Here is an 18879-nt window from a genome sequence, read left to right as displayed (position 1 = left end):
ATGGAAACCAGGAAGAGAAAACTGTAAGACTCTGATTTACTAAGCCCCCAAATAACGAGTAATAATTTGCATATCGCTGATGTCGGACGAAACCTCGTATGTCCATTTTTGTCCTTTTCCAGTTTTTTTACATGATAATTTTTTGCTTTACAATGTGTCAAACTTTCATGATGAATGGGCCACAAGAAACAGCCCAGAATGGTCACATGATCAGAACAGATAGTATGTAAGCCCAGGCTTGAGTCAGAGCGAGTCAAAGCCAGTGCGAGGCTTGCGTCAGAGCGAGCCAGAGCCAACGTGAGGCTTGAGTCAGGGTGAGTCAGAGTCTGTTTGAGGCTTGAGTCAGAGCGAGTCAGAGCCAGTGTGAGGCTTGAGTCAGAGCCAATGTGTGGCTTGCGTCAGAGCCAGTGTGAGGTGTGCGTCAGAGCCAGTGTTAGGCTTGTGTCAGAGCGAGTCAGAGCCCATGTGAGACTCGAGTCAGAACGAGTCAGAGTCTGTTTGAGGCTTGAATAAGAGCGAGTCAGAGCCAGTGTGAGGCTTGAGTCAGAGTGAGTCAGAGCGAGTGTGAGGCTTGTGTCAGAGCGAGTGTGAGGCTTGTGTCGGCGAGTCAGAGCCCAAGTGAGGCTTGAGTCAGAGCGAGTCAGAGCCCGTGTGAGGCTTGAGTCAGAGCCAGTGTGAGGCTTGTGTCAGAGTCAGTGTGACGCTTGCGTCACAGCGAGTCAGAGCCAGTGTGAGGCTTGAGTCGGAGCGAGTCAGAGTCAGTGTGAGGCTTGAGTCAGAGTGAGTCAGAGCCAGTGTGAGGCTTGAGTCAGAGCGAGTCAGAGTGAGGTATTGCTTCGCCTAGAACTTACTGAGCGTTTGTACTGACTGCCTTATTCTGATTCCCGACCTCTGCCTCGTCATCTACTCTGCCTTTTTGCTCGTCTCTCTAGAACCTCTGCTTCGGATCATTGGTCTGGGTTTTGAAGCCTTTCTTCCTGATTTTCCGACCACGACTTCTGCCTTTCTGGAGTTGTTCGCCTGGTGTTATGATCACTTCTGTGGTCCTTCTGCGTTTTCTGGTTCTGACCTTTGCCTGTTCCTCGACCACGTTTTGATCTATCAAGCCCAGTATTATTCATTTTATCTGCTCGCGTCTGGATTCCGCCGACTGGTTTCACCGGTCCAGATATATTTTTTCCCAGGTTTTTTACCTTTTAGGCCAGTTTATTATGATTATAATGGTCTTCTGTCTTCGGTTTCTCTCCGTTTGAAGTTTTGTTTTCTCAAGTCTAACTTTTTAACTCGTTTGGCTGAGCCTCAGATTTCTGGTCTTTAATGAATTCTTTTTACTTAATTTATCATGTTTCAGCAAGTGAGTATGATTATTCTAGCAAGCGATTCTATGAACTACTCATTTAGGTTCATTAGATATTTTATACAGTATGAACTATATTAATAAGACTACACAAACCAAACAACTCAATGCGATTGACTGTTCTTAGATCAGGGTGCACTTCTCTTGCAGGTGTTGTCAAGTTTGCATATGCAAACACATTCAAACTCTCAGTACACCAGGGTATCAGTGTTAGTTAGAACTTGTAATGCATGTATAACCGTGTGTGTGTGTGTGTGTGTGTGTGTGTGTGTGTGTGTGTGTGTGTGTGTGTGTGTCTGTGTTTTACTCTGAAAACAGTGAACTTACATTTCTTCAGACCTGGCTTGATCCTGATTTCCCCTCCACAATCCATCCTAAAGAAGAAAGGAACATACATTAATGTATTATTTCAAAACCATGTAGAGGTTCAGACACTCAGAGAGAAGAGATTCCTCCTCCTATAACCAGTTTTGCCATTCCTTTATTTCCCCGCTCTCTTCTATTCATTTTCTCTGTCTCTCTCTAACTGGTCAGCACAGTTAAACAAATTGAGCTGTTAGTACTTGTGTGTAAGTCATTAATCTACCAGTTGTCTTGACAATTAACTGAGTTATCATAATGCGTTTTTAACTGATAAAAAAATAAACTTAACTCAACAATACCAAAGAAGATATAGCCGTTCAGTGACTGCAACATCATGTTTAAGACAAAGATAAATGAAATGAAAATGAAATGAAAAAATACATAAACAAAGAATGAGATATTTAATATTGTAGACGTTTGAATCGTGGCACTTTTTGGACTCAAACCTTCAGGCATTTCACTGTTTAGGAACGGTTTAGTGACCTAAATACACACATTCAGCTTAGAACTGATTATTTTTACATAATGCATCAATGTAAATATTATATTATTTAATGTATTTTGCATTGAAATGAGCTGTCAGTTTGCACAGAATATGCAAACATTCCTCAGACCTTTATCCTCTAAGATGCCAAGTCATACGCGAAACCCTGGTCTCAAAACGTGGAACCAAATTAAAGCAATCCGTTTACATATTTCATATGGTTTAAATGATTATCCTCAAGCATCTCTGGCTCTCTCTGTACAGGCCACGTGTTTTAACTTGTTGTTTTAAGTTTTAAATTTTAATTCAGGCGGTGTTGATTAGGCAGCTACTGACCACGGGAGACGCTGCACAAACAGATCCTCACAGGTAACATATACCCAGAATAACAAATAAATGGCTTTAGCACAGATCTGTGAATGCCTGTAAGTGGCTCTGCCAGAGCCTGGATTATAACATTGATTGAACATTTCAGCAGATAGAATCGTTAGAAGCAAGCTGAATTATTCACTGACTGATGTTGACGGGCATGTACACTACCATGCTTCCTACGGCAGTGCTAAGGTAGTGTCTGGCTGCTTATGTTTTGTTTTAAAGAGTAGGACACAGTGTTTCCCTTTCTGATGTACCTTTAAGTTAATATTTTACATGTTAGAGCAGTTTGAAACACACTGTATATAAATGTTTATAAATAAATAGCCCCAAAATATATAAAATCAAAGTGGTTTTAGTGCTGTATTTTAAAGTAACTGATATTCAAAACCATCAAATCCAAATGAATGACAAGTCATTTTAAACAGTATAAAACTATATAATTGAATGGGGCAAAAGAAATGTTTTGAGACAGACAGTCAGTGAGCCACAGATACAGGTGGAGCAGGTAATTATGCTACTTGTGACATAAAGACATTGACACATACACACATCCTAAGCACCTAAGTGTATCTAGTGTGCAGTGTAGATCTTCTAGTAGATCAGAGAGCAGCTTCACTCCATACTCTCCTGGGTGATTATAGGTCAGATCCGGCTCTCTCAGGTGGGAAGGGTTTGACTTCAGAGCTGAAGCCAGAGAAATACAGCCTTGATCTGTGACCATACAACCAGACAATCTGCAGACAGGAAAATGAGAGACAGATGGAATTTACACAAAACCAAAATTAAGTTGTATGTATCCTTTCTTCTTCTAACACGTGGTTAAGCATCTAACTGCCTTAATGACAATACCATTCCTGTCAGGTAAGGGTAACACCAGTCTCTTGACTGGTTCTTGTTTATTTCCACTCACTATTTCAATAACTTTGAGCTCCTTGTCTGAACAGAAAACAACATAATATAGGATGTCTGTATCTCACCAGACCACAGTACAAATTCTCAATGTGGAACAAGAGGTCAAATGCTGAAATAAGAACACAAGAACAGAAATGTCCACCCTGTGGGCGCGCAAGAACAGAAACTCTCTCAGAGACTTGTGTAATCCTTATCTGACAGAATTGAAACTGTGGACCTGTTCAGATCATGCACTCAACACATGATATACTGTCCTATGAGAAGAGACTCGTTGATTGTAGGACAGAAGAAAGGACTGTTACTCCTTGAGTCGCAATGTTCATAGAGTAGGAGATATGCGAAAGAACGGGTGACAAGGCATTGAACAAGCAGGGTGAGAGTGCAGATTTTAACAGGATGACTCCAAGGAAAGTAATGACCTGTCTCTGGATTTAGGCAATCCCAGTGGGAGTATCCTGTAGATGGTGAGCCTTCAAGACCTTAGAACTGCTGGTGACAGGTGTCATATGGCAGGTAAGGCAGGATAAAGAATGTGCCAATATATGGGAGGGAAACCAAACTCTGGAATCTGAGTTACGGGACCACAGTCACCATGCAGAGTGCTAAGCCTGGACAAGGTGAGCATGGGAGACCAGCGAGGATGGCTGATGGACCACGTGGGTAGAATATAGTTGAGCATACATGTACAAAACAAAGTGTTTGAAAAGTGAAAATATAATTTAATCAACTAATACAAAACAAAAACAAAACAAGAAGTTGGAAGAATCAACTGAGCTGAGCAGGTCTGGTATTTCATTCTTATAACTTCAGTTATTCCATAACACCACAGCGGTTTCTACTTTTGAGAGCAACTGGATTAGGTGGTGTTCATGACCTAATTAATAACCATTAATAATAATAATTTAAAAAAAAACATTCATACACCCCTTATAACCCCTATTGCAAAATGGTCTTGTAGAAGAATTTTCATGATGGTGTTATTTTTTTTAGAAAATACCTATACATCTTAATTTATGATCAATGCTGTTCTTAATCAAAGTTTCTGCTCTGCACACACGCATCATCTAAACTGCTTATCCTTCTGGGTCGCGGTGGGGACGTGGAGGTGGAGAAGGCAGGATGCCCCCTGGACAGGTTGCCAGTCCATTGCAAAGCAGACAGACAGACACATTCACACCTAGGGGCGATCTAGCATGTCCAATTGACCCAACTGTATGTCTTTGGACTGTGGGAGGAAACCCACGCAGACACAGGGAGAACATGCAAACTCCACACAGAGAGAACCCTGGTTGCCCCGCTGGGATTCGAACCGAGGCCCTCTTGCTTAATTAAACCGGGTTGTATGAATGAATTTATTAAGATTAAGTCTTAGGGAAATTTCACCTCAGCATTTAACCCATCCGTGCAGTGAAACACCACAAACACACTAGTGAACAAGCAGAACACAGAACTGTACCTGAGTATCTCTAGTTTAAAATATGAACTCTTCAGTTCAGCAGAGTGAGTGCAACTCCTGAATCCTGCTGTCCATTGTTACTAAAATCGAATTCTTTGAGGGAGCAGCTTTCTAGTTTTTAAGCTAGTCCTATATTTTTACCAGCATTTCCCCCATGACTACACACAGCTAGTCTACAAAGGAAAATAACCCACAACAGATTTTACAATACACTCAAAAACGAATTTCTGAAGGGAATACAATAAAGTGTTATGTAATTTTTAGATTTTGGGATGGCTAATGTATGTGTGAACAAATGCTTACCTGAGTATCTCCAGTTTACAGTGTGAAGTCTTCAGTGCCGCAGAGAGCAGCTCCACTCCTGAATCCTGCAGGTCATTGTTACTGAGATCCAGATCTCTCAGGGCAGAGTTTACTGATTGTAAAGCAGAGCAGAGAGCTTCACAGGAGTTCTTGGTGAGATGACATCCAGCTAGCCTGCAAATAAAAATAAAAATCAATGCAGCACATGGAACAGTTGAAAAATGAGCAGCCACAGTTAAGTGTGACAAGAAAGACATTGTTAATTCATTAGCTTATGTAGATTCTTATGTGTAGGTATTCCATGAAAACCAGGTTCAAGAACGCTGGCTTACAAACTGTGTATGACAACAGATGGGCTCTGATCTCTAGCTGAACACCAGAAACATAAAGCTTCAAGGTTAGAGTCTCTAATAAAGTAGAAAGAGGTGCTGCTGCTCTTACTGTTCTTACCAGTGAGATACCCCATAGTGTAACACACAACAGCAGCACATTACACGGGAATACACAGAGTGCAGATACACAACTGTAAAATGAGTATAGAATGCACAATAAATACATCAGACAAAAATATAAATAATTAATTGCTGATGGTACATGAATAAAACCACAAGAGAAGGGAATGCTTTGTAACAAGCAACTTTAAAAGCCAAATTCCAAAGGCCACGGAAGAGCATGATGTGCCCTTTCCAGTGAGCCCTGGATCACATTACTAGCCAATAGGAAACGGAAAGCATGGATGCCGGAATCTCATAAATTTGTATCTGACTCAGACACACTCCAGCTGACCTTGCGGAGACAGTTGCCCATGGTGGAGGTCTGCAGGCAAAAAAAAGTTGAGAACACTGTAACGCAGCAAAAATAGGAGTAACCAACTTCAGCCTTTCCCACAACACAGGACTGTTTGCTGAAATCTTTAGGTAAACAGATATAACAACATTTAGTATTTGATCTCTGAAGCTGTGGATCGGCAGAGAAATGTCAGAATGAAGCCAAAGGTCAGGTCAGTAGAGCACTATGTGCTCGTTCCAATAAGGTTGTATGCAGCACGACTCCTGAATTCTGCAGTCCGAGATGTTTACCAGTTTTTTTTCCCCCAACATTACAGATAACTTGTCTACAAAACAACAGAAGCTGCACCAGATGTTACAATACACTCAATACAAAATCATTTCTGAATGGAATATGAGAAGAACGTATTGTGTAGCTTACATAACAAACAACTCATTCATTTATATATTTTTAGATTTCTGGGATGGCTGAAGTAAGAGCCGAAGTTTTTCTTTTTTCTCATGCAGGAATGTGTTAACAAATGCTTACCTGAGTATCTCCAGTTTACAGTGTGAAGTCTTCAGTGCAGCAGAGAGCAGCTCCACTCCTGAATCCTGCAGGTCATTGTTACTGAGATCCAGATCTCTCAGGGCAGAGTTTATTGATTGTAAAGCAGAGCAGAGAGCTTCACAGGAGTTCTTGGTGAGATAACATCCAGCTAGCCTGAAAATAAAAATAAAAATCAATGCAGCACATGGAACAGTTGAAACAGAGGCGGTCACAGTTACGGGTCACAGGAATGTCATTTTTAATTCAATATCATTTCTATGTGTAGGTGTCATATGAAAACCAGGTTCAGAACCACTGGCTTACAAACTGTGTATGACAACAGATGGGCTAGATATGTGTACACATATATATGTGTGTGTGTATGTGTGTGTCTGTGTGTAATCGTATATTTAACTGAAAATAGTACAAAGACAATATATCAAATGTTGAAACTGAAACATTTTATGTCAACAACAGATTCCAAAACAGCTGGCACGGTAGAACAAATAGTTGGTAAATCTGTGTAATGCTAAAAAAACACCTGGTGATTGAATGGCAACAGGTCAGTAACATAAATGGGTATGAAAAAGCATCCTAGAGAGGTGGAGTCCTTCATAAGTAAATATGAGGAGAGGTTCACCACTCTGTGAAAGACCGCAAGATCAAATAGTGCAACATGTCAAGAATATTGTTTCTCAGTGGAAAGTAGCAAAGAACTTTTGCTTTTCATCATCTTCTTCTTCTTCTTCTTTCGGCTGCTCCCTTTAGGGGTCGCCACAGCGGATCATCTGCCTCCATCTTGCCCTATCCATTGCCTCCTCTACTTTCACACCAACCATCTCCATGTCCACCTTCACTACATCCATAAACCTTCTCTGAGGTCTACCTCTTCTCCTTCTACCCGGCAGCTCCATCTCCAACATTCTTTGCCCAATATATCCACTATTCCTCCTCAACACATGTCCAAACCATCTCAACCTGGCCTCTCTGGCTTCATCTCCAAACTGCTCCACCTTCACTGTCCCTCTGATCTGCTCATTTCTAATCTTGTCCATCCTTGTCACTCCCAACGAAAATCTCAGCATCTTCGTCTCCGCCACCTCCAGCTCAGCCTCCTGTCTTTTAGACAGAGCCACAGTCTCCAAACCAAACATCATAGCAGGACGCACTGCTGTCTTGTAAACCTTCCCTTTCACTCTTGCTGCTATCCTTCTGTCACGCATCAGCCCTGACACCCATCTCCACCCACTCCATCCTGCAGGCACCCTGTTCTTCACCTCTTTTCTACACTGTCCATTGCTCTGGATGGTTGACCCAAGATATTTGAAGTCATCCACCTTTACGACCTCTGCTCCTTGCATCTTCACCTTTCCACCTGCCTCCCTCTCATTCACACACATGTATTCCATCTTGCCTCTACTGACCTTCATTCCTCTCCTCTCCAGTGCAAACCTCCACCTCTCCAGATTCTCTTCCACCTGCTCTCTACTCTCACCACAGATTACAATGTCATCTGCAAACATCATGGTCCATGGAGCCTCCTGCCGGACCTCATCTGTCAACCTGTCCATCACCATTACAAACAAGAAGGGGCTCAAAGCTGATCCCTGATGTAGCCCCACCTTCACCTTGAAACCTTTTGTCACTCCAACTGCACACCTCACCACTGTCTCACTATCCTCATACATGTCCTGCACCACCCTAACATACTTTTCAGCTACACCTGACTTCCTCATACAGTACCACAGTTCCTCTCTTGGCACCCTATCATCTGCCTTCTCTAGATCCACAAAGACACAATGCAGCTCCTTCTGACCTTCTCTGTACTTCTCTACCAACACTCTCAACGCAAAAACTGCATCTGTGGTGCTCTTTCTGATGCATAATAACATTGGACATTTAATGTTATTATGGGAGAAGTGGAGAATGTGTGTGTGAATGGTGAAGGTGGAGGAACTTTTAAATGTAAATGGTAAAGAATGATTGAACTCTCACTGGAGTCTCATAGCAGCATTACAGAAACAATGAGGTCTTACATCAGCATCGTTACAGTAACTTAATAACTACTCATAATCTGTTAAATAATATATGGTTTATGGTCCTATTCAGCAATTAACATACAATTATTCTTACATTAGATAAATATAATGCTCACCTAGCCTTTTTGTGGACATTCACAGCTGGGAATAGCCTCTTATAACCCTCCTCTGATGTGCTGTATTTCTTCAGGTCCAACTCGTCCATCACCTCTTTTGATATCAGAAGAATACAGGCTAGTGCTGAACACTGTGCAGGTGTGAGATTCTTTTCTGAGGATTCATCTGAACTTAGACGTTTCTTAATGTCTTTGCAGAGAGACTGGTCATTCATTTCACACAGGCAGAGAAACAGATTGATGGATCTGTTAATAGGGAGATGCCCTCTTTCTATTTGTTGTTTGATGAACTGCGCTGTCTTGCTAAAGTTTTCCGAGCTACTCCGTGTGTGTTTCAGTAGACCTTGTAAAAGTCTCTGATTGGACTCCACTGAGATGCCCAGCAGGAAACGGAGAAATAGATCCAGATGTCCATTCTCACTCTCTAAGGCTTTATCCACTGCTCCCTCCAGTAAATCATCCAGTGAAACATTTTCGGACAACTCACTGTGTTGTGGTCTAATATACATAAGTATCTCCATGTTCTTGCTCTCATAGCAGTGATGTACAAAGACATCGGCCAGGAACTCCTGAAAGCTCAGATGAACGAAGCAGTAGACCTTCCTCTGGTGAAGGACACATTCCTCCCTAAGATCTCATCTTTACATCAATGCCGCTCTCTCTCAGGTCCTCTTTATAGAACATCACATTGCCCTTCATCAGCTGTTTGAAAGCCAGTTCAGCCAATTTCAGAAGAATGGGTTCTGTTGGATTCCAGCAGGTTCTTTGGGTCTCTCTCATCTTTCTCCTCATACTTCTCGTTCTTCACGTTTGTCTGAGTGATCAGGAAGTGCGAGTACATCTCAGTCAGAGTTTTAGGGATTTTAGTGTTATGTTGTTTGATGATTTTCTGAAGAACAGTGGCTGAGATCCAGCAGAAGACTGGAATGTGGCACATGACATGGAAGCTCCTCGCTGTCTTAATGTGGGAGATGATTTTATTGGCTTGGTCTTGGTCACTGATCTTCTTCCTGAAGTACTCCTCCTTCTGTGGGTCACTGAATCCTTGAATCTCTGTCACACGGTCGATGTATTTAGGAGGGATCTGATTGGCTGCTGCTGGTCGAGAGGTTATCCAGATGAGGCCAGAGGGAAGCAGCTCTCCATTGATGAGGTTGGTCATCAACACACCCACTGATGATGTCATGGTGATGTCAGATATTTTCTCACACTGTTCAAAGTCCAGTGGCCTTGTAGAGGTTTAAAGATGTCTACACAGTTGATTGGAGTGTTTTGTAAGTGTTTCCTGGATGTTTTCGTCACCTGTAAAACCTCATGTTCTTCATTCACTCCTTCACTCTCTCCCTCTACGATGTAGAGCTGTGTGTAAATCCTGTTCAAGAGAGTTTTATTTTCTTGTGTTTTGAGCCCCTCAAATAAGCTCTCATACTTGCTCTTCTGGGTGGTTTTGTGTTTTTTCTAAGACTGTCTGCAGGACATCACCCACTGGTTGGTAAGAATCCTGCTGCAGCTCTCCAGTCCCTGTACTCAGTGTATGTGTAAGAGTCTGCAGTGCAGCTTCTGTGGAACTGACAAGGAATAAACACAGTAAAAACAAACATGAACATAAGAGACCATGAGAAAAGGCCCAGTATGCCACTGACTGAAGAAACTGCTCATGAACTTTGTTCTCTCAAAATATTTTTATAACTGAACGTCTATAGGTTTGTCTCAGACTTTCCCCAATTTGCATCATGTAAAAATTAGTCTAGTCATGTACCTGTTTATGTTTATGTACTATCAATTGCCTGGATTGCTTACTCACCAAATATATCACATTCAGAATGTAGTTATGATTCTAGTTGATATTGTTTTTCAGTTCTGCTCTGTGTGTCTGGCTATGTCCATGTTCCAGGTGATGTCTATCATCATATTACCTTGTATACTGTTCCTAACTGGTTGGTTCCACCACCTGTTCCTGATTCTGTTCTCTGCCACCACTTCCTATAGAAGATGTTCAACATCTTCTACCGTCCTGATGTCTGTCTTGTTTCTTGTTTGCATGTGTATTGTGATTTGTGCTTGACCCCCTTTGCCTGGATTTCAGTTTATTTCAGTGGTAAACAGTGAGTCTCAGTGTTGTCTTTATGACCGCTGTGGCTGCCTAGAGAGATTTCAGGACTCACTGTCTCCGCCGTGTACATCCCATCACAGGCTGGTACGGACCTGGCGCTCAGGAAACTTTTCAAGGCTGTTAACAAGCAGGAGACCGCTCGCCCGGAGGCCGCCTCCATTGTTATTGGGGATACCAACAAGGTGAACTTTAGGGAAGTCGCTCCAAAGTAGCGTGAGGCATCAAACAATAACACTGACGAATATGCAGAATTACTGGGTTCATCAAGAAGTGTATAGGATGTTGTGCCCAAAAAAACAGTTTGAATTTACCCCAATCAGAAGCCATGGCTCACCTGTGAGGTCCGTGCTGCTCTGAACGCACGTACTGCTGCTTTTACATCAGGAAACATGCCCATGCTCTCAAAGCCTGTGAGCTTCAGCTGGCCGGAGGGTTTACAGACATCTTTAGCCTCTCTCTCTCTGTCTGTCTCTCTCTCTCTCTCTCTCTCTCTCTGTGTCTCTCTCTGTCTGTCTGTCTCTCTCTCACTCTTTCCCTCTCTGTCTCTCTCTCTCTCTCTGTCTCTCTCTCTCTCTTTCACTCTCAGTTGTTCCTGTGTGCTTCAAACTGGCCATCATTGTGCCAGTTCCAAAGTCAGGTAGGGTTAATACTCTGAATGACTGGCACCCTGTTGCTCTGACCCCCATCATAGTGTAAGAGGGCAAGAAGTTGTTTATTGTTTTCATTCATTATTATTCATTGTTCATTGTATAGTTTAAAATTTTTTTGTTTAAAATATGTATAGTTAAAAATATGAGATGATGCATATTCTTGTGAATCTGTTAAAAACAGTAGTTAATATTACAACTCTGATATTTAGTCCCTATGTACTGACTTACGGGGGGGGGGGGGGGCCAATTAAGAGGGACACACACTCACACACGGAACGGGAACACCGGGGAGACAGAGAGAGAGAGAGAGAAAAAGGTGTTAGCAGTTCTGTTGCTAATTCTACTGTCCATAGCCGTTCGGTGGGAAATAAAAGAGAAGTTCTACCTCAATCTTGTAACCCGACTATATTTTTCCATCCCTCTGAACAAGAGACTTGGAGTTACTTGGAACTACACGCAATTTTGAGGGTTACAATAGTGTTCACATCTCAGAGGAACTGAAATGGAGCGAATACACCACATGGGTGGTAAAGAAGACACAATAGTGCCTCTTCCACCTCAGGCGGCTGAAGAGCTTTGGCATGAACCCTCAGAACATTCTACACATGTACTGAGGAGAGCGTTCTAACTGCTCCATCACCTCCTGGTATGGAAACTGCACTGCCATTGAGCAGAAAGCTCTGCAGAGGGTGGTGCGGACAGCCCAGCACATCACTGGGGTCCAGCTCCCAAACCTCCTGGATTTATACACCAGCCGCTGCCTGAGGAAGACCAGGAGGATTCTGTAGGACTTCACCCACCCAAGCCACTGTCTGTTCTCACAGCTGCAGAGCGGGAGGAGGCACAGAAGCATAAAGTCCAGAACCAGCCGGTTCCGAGACAGTTTCTGCCCTGAGGGCCATCAGGCTGCTGAACAGTCAGTAGTGCTGGTATATCGGCCTATAAGCCTGTCACTGCACCTCTGAGTCATGATCTCCATTAACAATCACCACCTCATCCACATCTCATCAGACTCACTCTGATCCTCTACACCTTCAATCCAGCAAATCTGTACTCACACATATAGATTGACATCTTGTACATATACTATACAATCTGGAAGATTCTATCAGTGTTCTGTCCCTGAGAACCTGCATCTCATTTACTATCTCGCTCAGACTAACTGCACATACGAATGGTGAACAGCACATTTCATAGTTTTATTCCAGAACTCATTACTGGACAGCTGTACACTGGACTAGTGCAGTACTAGAGTATATTGTGTATATGTGTATATTCAGAGTCAGTGCATATATATATATATATATATATATATATATGTATTTCTTTTTGTATAGATTGTCCTAAGTGTTCTAAGAATCTGGCTGCAGAATCAACTTAATGATAATAACTTACTCTGGTGAACTGCTGAACTGAAACGGGACCCCCATGGACTGGTCACTCTTCATAGACACAGAGCTGCGCTCTTCTGCTGAACTTAAATGGGATCTCCATGGACTGGTCACTCTTCATAGACACAGAGCTGGGCTCTTCTGCCCCTCTGCTGAACTGAAACGGGACCCCCATGGACTGGTCACTCTTCATAGACACAGAGCTGGGCTCTTCTGCCCCTCTGCAGAACTGAAACGGGACCCCCATGGACTGGTCACTCTTCATAGACACAGAGCTGGGTTCTTCTGCCCCTCTGCTGAACTAAAACAGGACCTCCATGGACTGGTCACTCTTCATAGACACAGAACTGGACATTGGAGAACCTGCTCTCTCAGTCTGCAATCTGGAAACATCACATACAATACAAACCAACACCTTTCTTACTCAACTCTTTACATTTTTACTCTTTCAAAGCCAATATTCAAACGTTTCTATTCTTTTTTAGAAATAAAAAAGATTTTAAAGTGAAAAAAGAGAAATTATAGTGAATATATTATGAAACAATAGGCACTATTTTCTATGTGTGTATAACGGGTAAAAGGTCTTCTCTGTTTACATGCACTTGATGACGAGTTCATGTCCAGCCCGACAGAGCAGATAAACAGAAAGGCATTGAGAAAGAGGATTTGGGGAGAACGTGTCTGAATCTCTTTGTCTTTTTCTTGGAACCACAGATTACTGTTGATGTGTATACGGCAGTAGTTCTCAAACAGGTCCTCAGGTACCCCCAGATATTTATGGCCTATCCCTATGTGCTACATGCTGGGTTAGGGAAATGTCTAGGGGTCCCTAAGGTTTGATAAACAATGCTGCATGGTGTGATTTACCCTGGGTCAGAGGCTCCTCCGTCACTGCTGAAGCTGTCCGGCTCAGACATTGACCAACGCCTCTTCACGGACGAACTGCTGGGTTCTGGAGATCCTGCACGCTTTACCCTGAGAGCAGTCATCATGATTAGCACTGATGGTACTATCCCCCTGCTGATCCTTAGCCTTTAATCATTTAATGCTGAGTATGGGCTGATCAGATGTTTGTCATTTTCTAGATAATACAACCAACAGTGGACATTACAATTCTGCGGCGAGTGAGGATGTGGTTTAGCTGGTTCAGCATGGGTTACAAGAGGGAGGAGGGGCTGTGGAAATGGCCGGACAATTGACAGATGTGCAAGTATAAACAATCCAATTTAGATTAGACATATTTGGCTGCCAGATAGTATAACCCTGCAGTAAAATCACTGTATTTTAGTATGTGGATGGCACCCTGAACTGTGTTTAATAAACATTTACGGTATAATTTTTATTAAAGTATAATCAAATATGATTGAACTATTGAATTTGGCTATCATTTACTTTAAAACTGCATAGTGGTACAGAGTCTGAACGGATAGAGTGTGAAACGGTTCTGTACACAGTTTGACTGGAAAAGCTCTAAAAACTCAGGCCATTTAGTACAGAGTCAGTTTAACTGCTGACCCCCTGATGAGCTGATATAAGATATCAAAATATCCTAATTATTAGGATTATTATAATAATAGCAGTTGTACTCTGAATGGTAAAATTCGAACAAGCAGCTGGCGAAAAAAAAAAGTTGACTTGAGCTTCATGAAGAGTTGATAGGCATGATACGAGCAGGTTGCTCTGTTTCTGTGTGACAGGTGAGGAACAGCTTATTCTAGCTATTTCTGGCAGAGTGTGATCTGGAGTAGGTCTGTGAAACATCTGTGTTATTATGTGGTAAAATGCTCTAACACTAATCCTCTAACTTGCACACAGTGGTCCGCTTCTTTCTTTTGGTTTTTTATAGCAGAACTGATAGTGCATGTGGCTCACACACATCAAGTACATGAAGTTTAAACTGGCTTCTTATTCACCAGCTTTTTCGTCTAATTTCCATTCCACCTTAAATTAATGTAACTGCTGCACCATTTAAGGTGGAACAGGAAATTTAGATAAAACGCCAGACAATAAGAAGCCAACTGGGCTTTATTTTTCTTTCTTTGTCACTTAAAAACAAGATAAACATATTGCCAAAGTAATGTAATCTCAAATTAACCTAATATAAACCTAATGTTGCTGACATTAGTACCTGGACACTGCCTGCCCTTCTCAAAAGCTTCGTTGGAGGGGCTCTGCTTCACTCTGGCTCCAGCTGGGGAGACTTTCTGTGGTACCTCACTCTTTTCTAACGGTCTGGGCTGCAGCCGGTCATGCTCTGCTGTGTGGCGAAGTTTCGGGTGTCTAATCAGGTTTGTGGTATTGCCACCGGATTTAACTTTCGACACTCAGCACATTTTGCCGTGTTTACGGGAGTGAAGTAATTCCAAACCGTGTTCCTTGTTTTACCACAGGCCGCTGTAACCGTGTCGTCATTTGTAGTCGGCTCCGTGCTCTCATGCTCGTATGAGGCACTCCAGGTCTAAAAGGAATTTCTCTGGGAGTGATAATGTGATAATCAAAATGTTCCAAAGCTGAAACTTCTGTCCTATGAACATTCTTATTCTTCGGATATCACTGGATCCTCTGAATTATGAGGTTGTTAAAGAGTTGAGTGTTGGTACATGTGAGCTAAAGCTGCTGCGCACTGAGTTGGTGTCGTTAGACTGGCAGCCTCTTTAAAACTCTGCAAACCAGCACGCTTGGCATGTGTGATTTTCTGTGTACAGACTGAGGGCAGATGAAAAGAAATCAGGACAAATATTGGTAGATAAATAAATATAGCAAATATTTAAAAATGACAAATACTGATGCGGCAACAGACGTTGGATGTGGTAGACTAAATAGAAATTATTAGAGTTATAAACACTAAACTGAGACAGACAGGCCTATACGCATTTAACTGAGGCGGGCAGACAGGGACTAGAAAAAGCAGACCCAATATTTCCATATATGGGATAACGTGAACTCCACTCTAGACACAATGAAAGGAGAATTTGTAGGGAGACACCTCGAAGGTCAGAAAGAGAGAGGAACACTGCCTTTACAGTAGAAGTTAGGTGGGAATGGGAAGGCTAGCTGATAAGGGTTGGTAAGAACCGGTCTTTGAGCCAAATTAATAAGAAAGTGTTTCAAACAATGGACACAGGGAGGACAGGGAGGACAGGGAGGAGAGGGAGGACAGGGAGGCCTGACAAAACAAGGCAGAGAACATTCATTAAAAACATCTTGAGCTGGGTGAGAAATAAGGGTTCCTAAAAAAAGCTAGAAAAACAGTTCTACTGGTATCCAAGGTGATTTAAAAAATGGGCGGAGCGATGATCTCACCCCCGGGAGGGGTGAAGAGGTCGCTCATCTTTGGGTATAAGACGTAATGTGTCTGTATTGTCTGTATATTTTGGCTTTCGGGCGCCAACTTGTCACATTGGAACTAATAAAGACGGCTTTTCTCTCCTTAGAGCCGAACCTGCGGCCGGAGTTTGGTGTTTCATCTGACTTTGACTTTTTTGCAAAGATTGACTTTTCAGTTTTCTTTAACTTTTGCAAAACGCTTTTCCAATTCTTTTAACTTGCCACTCTTTTCATATTAGAAAACAGATGAAATTAAAAGTCAAACTTTGAATGAACTTTAATGAATGGGGAGCTCTTTGGTCCCGACACATCCTTCCAAAATAAATGAAGAAATCATCGCCGGATCGAAAGTATCGATGTTTAGCCATGGATCCCACCATCCTTATTCCACACTGCACACACTTTGCCATGTCATTTCGGCAACAACAACAACGGATTAATGGAGATGAATTGTGATATAACGTTACTCACTTTGGGTCAGAGGTTCCTCCTCCACTGCTGGAACTATGAGGATCCATCATGGAGCTTTAATCTTCAAACCCACACAGGCACTCTGTGAACAGTTCAACCAAAAATACATCCATGATATCAGTGCTGTCCTCCTGCTTGGTCTACTGGACAAACAGCGGTACTGCCCTTTACTGCCTGTACTTTTAGACCCAGCCCTGTTCACAGTCTTGGGTAGGAAGCTCAGCCAACCAGCCCAGTGATATTACATGTATATTATATGTACAATGAAAGCAGTTAAACCACATTAAATTCCCATGCTTGCCTGGTTGTGGTCCCTCGTCGGCCGTCTGGAAATGACTAGGAGTTTAATCCACCTCTGAGTTTAGATAAGGCCAGCTTTGCTGGTGAACACAGACACGTGTTCTTGCCTTAATGTCCATTCGAATATTCCAAAATGATGTTATGGTCTTCCCATGTTAGGTCCTACACGCTGGTCTGAGTGATCTTCTCTGCTCCTACAGCTCCGCCTGCTCCTACAGCTCCGCCTGCTCCTACAGCTCCGTCTGCTCCTACAGCTCCGCCTGCTCCACTTTACTTTCGGTTTACCTCAGATCATTTAGGTTCACCCAAACTTCCCTCGCAGATGATTCACCAGCCTTCTGACGCCTTGTAGGAAAGGTTTCTGCGTGTGGCTGTTTTAGGCAAGTAAGTAACTTACTGACTAATCCTTATTTACAAGTCCATAAATATTTGGACGTTTAAAAAGCTTATATATCACACAAACTGCACTGTTGCATAACCTCGAGCCTTTAAGCTCATGGAACTACAGCATTAACGAACATTCATTTTCATGGCATTGACATAATTATAATGAACACAAGCTAAAATGTGGAAGGAATATCTTTTGAAAGCAGCATGAGCTGGTGCAGTCTGCCGAATACGTCCTCCAATCTGTATGCTACTGTATGCTATGCAAATATCCCTCTGAGGCAGCAGCCTCTCTCACTAGATCTTAGATGAAATTAGAAACTGCGCTTAACCTATTTTTATGTTCATCCTGCGCTCACAGGAGTTTCACATCCAGTTAACAGTGAAAAAGGGGAAGTAATACACTCTGATACTCATCCACTCAAATAGCTATAACAAAACGTAACGCTTTTAAACAAATAAACAAAAACAAATCTTTCTTTCGGGTCACATTTGAGAAAATAAAACATGCAATTAAGAGTAATGCTCAATTATGTTAAGCAAATTATGTTGGGCCTTGTAATGATTATGGTAAATAAATAAAAAATTTAAAAAATGCACAAAAAGTGTAAACAGCCGGCGAGTCCAGATACACTCCCACTCTGTGGGAGCGGGAACGGGGAGCACGTACAGTGTGTTGTTTACAACTGTGCCAAACGGAGTAGCCAAAATCAGAGCAGTACAGACTCCAAGACTGTTTATTCTGTCCAAATGCACAGTCGTCACTCTTCCCTCTCCTCTGGATACCTCTGTATGTCACTGTTATATCAGCTTCAACACTCCACTCCACCTCCCAGTAGTGCCGTCCAGTCAGACTTTCTCTGCACAGAATCTGTGGATGGTGTTCAAATCTGTCTGGATGTTCCAGGTACATCTGAACCTCTTTCTCATTCTCCACCTTTCTGTTCTCCTCAGACAGAGAGAGACGTCTGTGAGCCGTGTCTGGATCCAGAGTGAGTTCACAGGCATCTGCACACGAACAAAATCAGAGGGGATTAGAGGGTCTCGTCTTCTTGCTACACTTGACAATTCCACCGTGGTTACTTGGATCCCTCTCTATAGAAGTCTCAAAGTGTGTCATTGTGTGTGTGTGTGTGTGTGTGTGAGAAAGAGAGACAGAGAAAGAGAAATGGTGAGAAGAATGGAGAAATGATTCTCAGAAATTTGTTTTCTCCATTCTTCTCACCATTTCTCTTTCTCTGTCTCTCTTTCTCACACACACACACACACACACACACAATGACACACTTTGAGACTTCTATAGAGAGGGATCCAAGTAACCACGGTGGAATTGTCAAGTGTAGCAAGAAGACGAGACCCTCTAATCCCCTCTGATTTTGTTCGTGTGCAGATGCCTGTGAACTCACTCTGGATCCAGACACGGCTCACAGACGTCTCTCTCTGTCTGAGGAGAACAGAAAGGTGGAGAATGAGAAAGAGGTTCAGATGTACCCGGATCATCCAGACAGATTTGAACAC

General features: G+C 42.5%; 1 protein-coding gene and 1 long non-coding RNA gene across 2 annotated transcripts in view; both read right to left on the bottom strand.

Annotated features, from left to right (window-relative positions):
* LOC119263080 (ribonuclease inhibitor-like) overlaps positions 1-9344 on the bottom strand; it is a 10118-nt gene extending 774 nt beyond the window's left edge. The window contains exons 1-5 of the mRNA XM_037536995.1: positions 8723-9344; positions 6568-6741; positions 5251-5424; positions 3125-3313; positions 1685-1731 (exon numbers count right to left, since the gene is read on the bottom strand). Of these exons, the coding sequence (XP_037392892.1) occupies positions 1685-1731; positions 3125-3313; positions 5251-5424; positions 6568-6741; positions 8723-9243 (1105 nt within the window). The 5' untranslated portion in view covers positions 9244-9344. The remainder of the gene's footprint in view (positions 1-1684; positions 1732-3124; positions 3314-5250; positions 5425-6567; positions 6742-8722) is intronic.
* An 830-nt stretch (positions 9345-10174) lies between these two features.
* Positions 10175-16905, bottom strand: LOC119263085. The gene is made up of 4 exons (XR_005130083.1): positions 16675-16905; positions 13744-13851; positions 12881-13259; positions 10175-10290 (listed from the first exon to the last, which is right to left on the bottom strand). It is a non-coding gene; the product is annotated as an uncharacterized LOC119263085 (long non-coding RNA).
* Positions 16906-18879: the final 1974 nt, after the last annotated feature.

This window comes from Pygocentrus nattereri, chromosome 3 (assembly GCF_015220715.1).
Source record: "Pygocentrus nattereri isolate fPygNat1 chromosome 3, fPygNat1.pri, whole genome shotgun sequence".
Lineage (NCBI taxonomy): Eukaryota > Metazoa > Chordata > Actinopteri > Characiformes > Serrasalmidae > Pygocentrus > Pygocentrus nattereri.
Note: the sequence above shows the minus strand (reverse complement) of the source record. Positions and strands in the feature narration are given on the sequence as shown.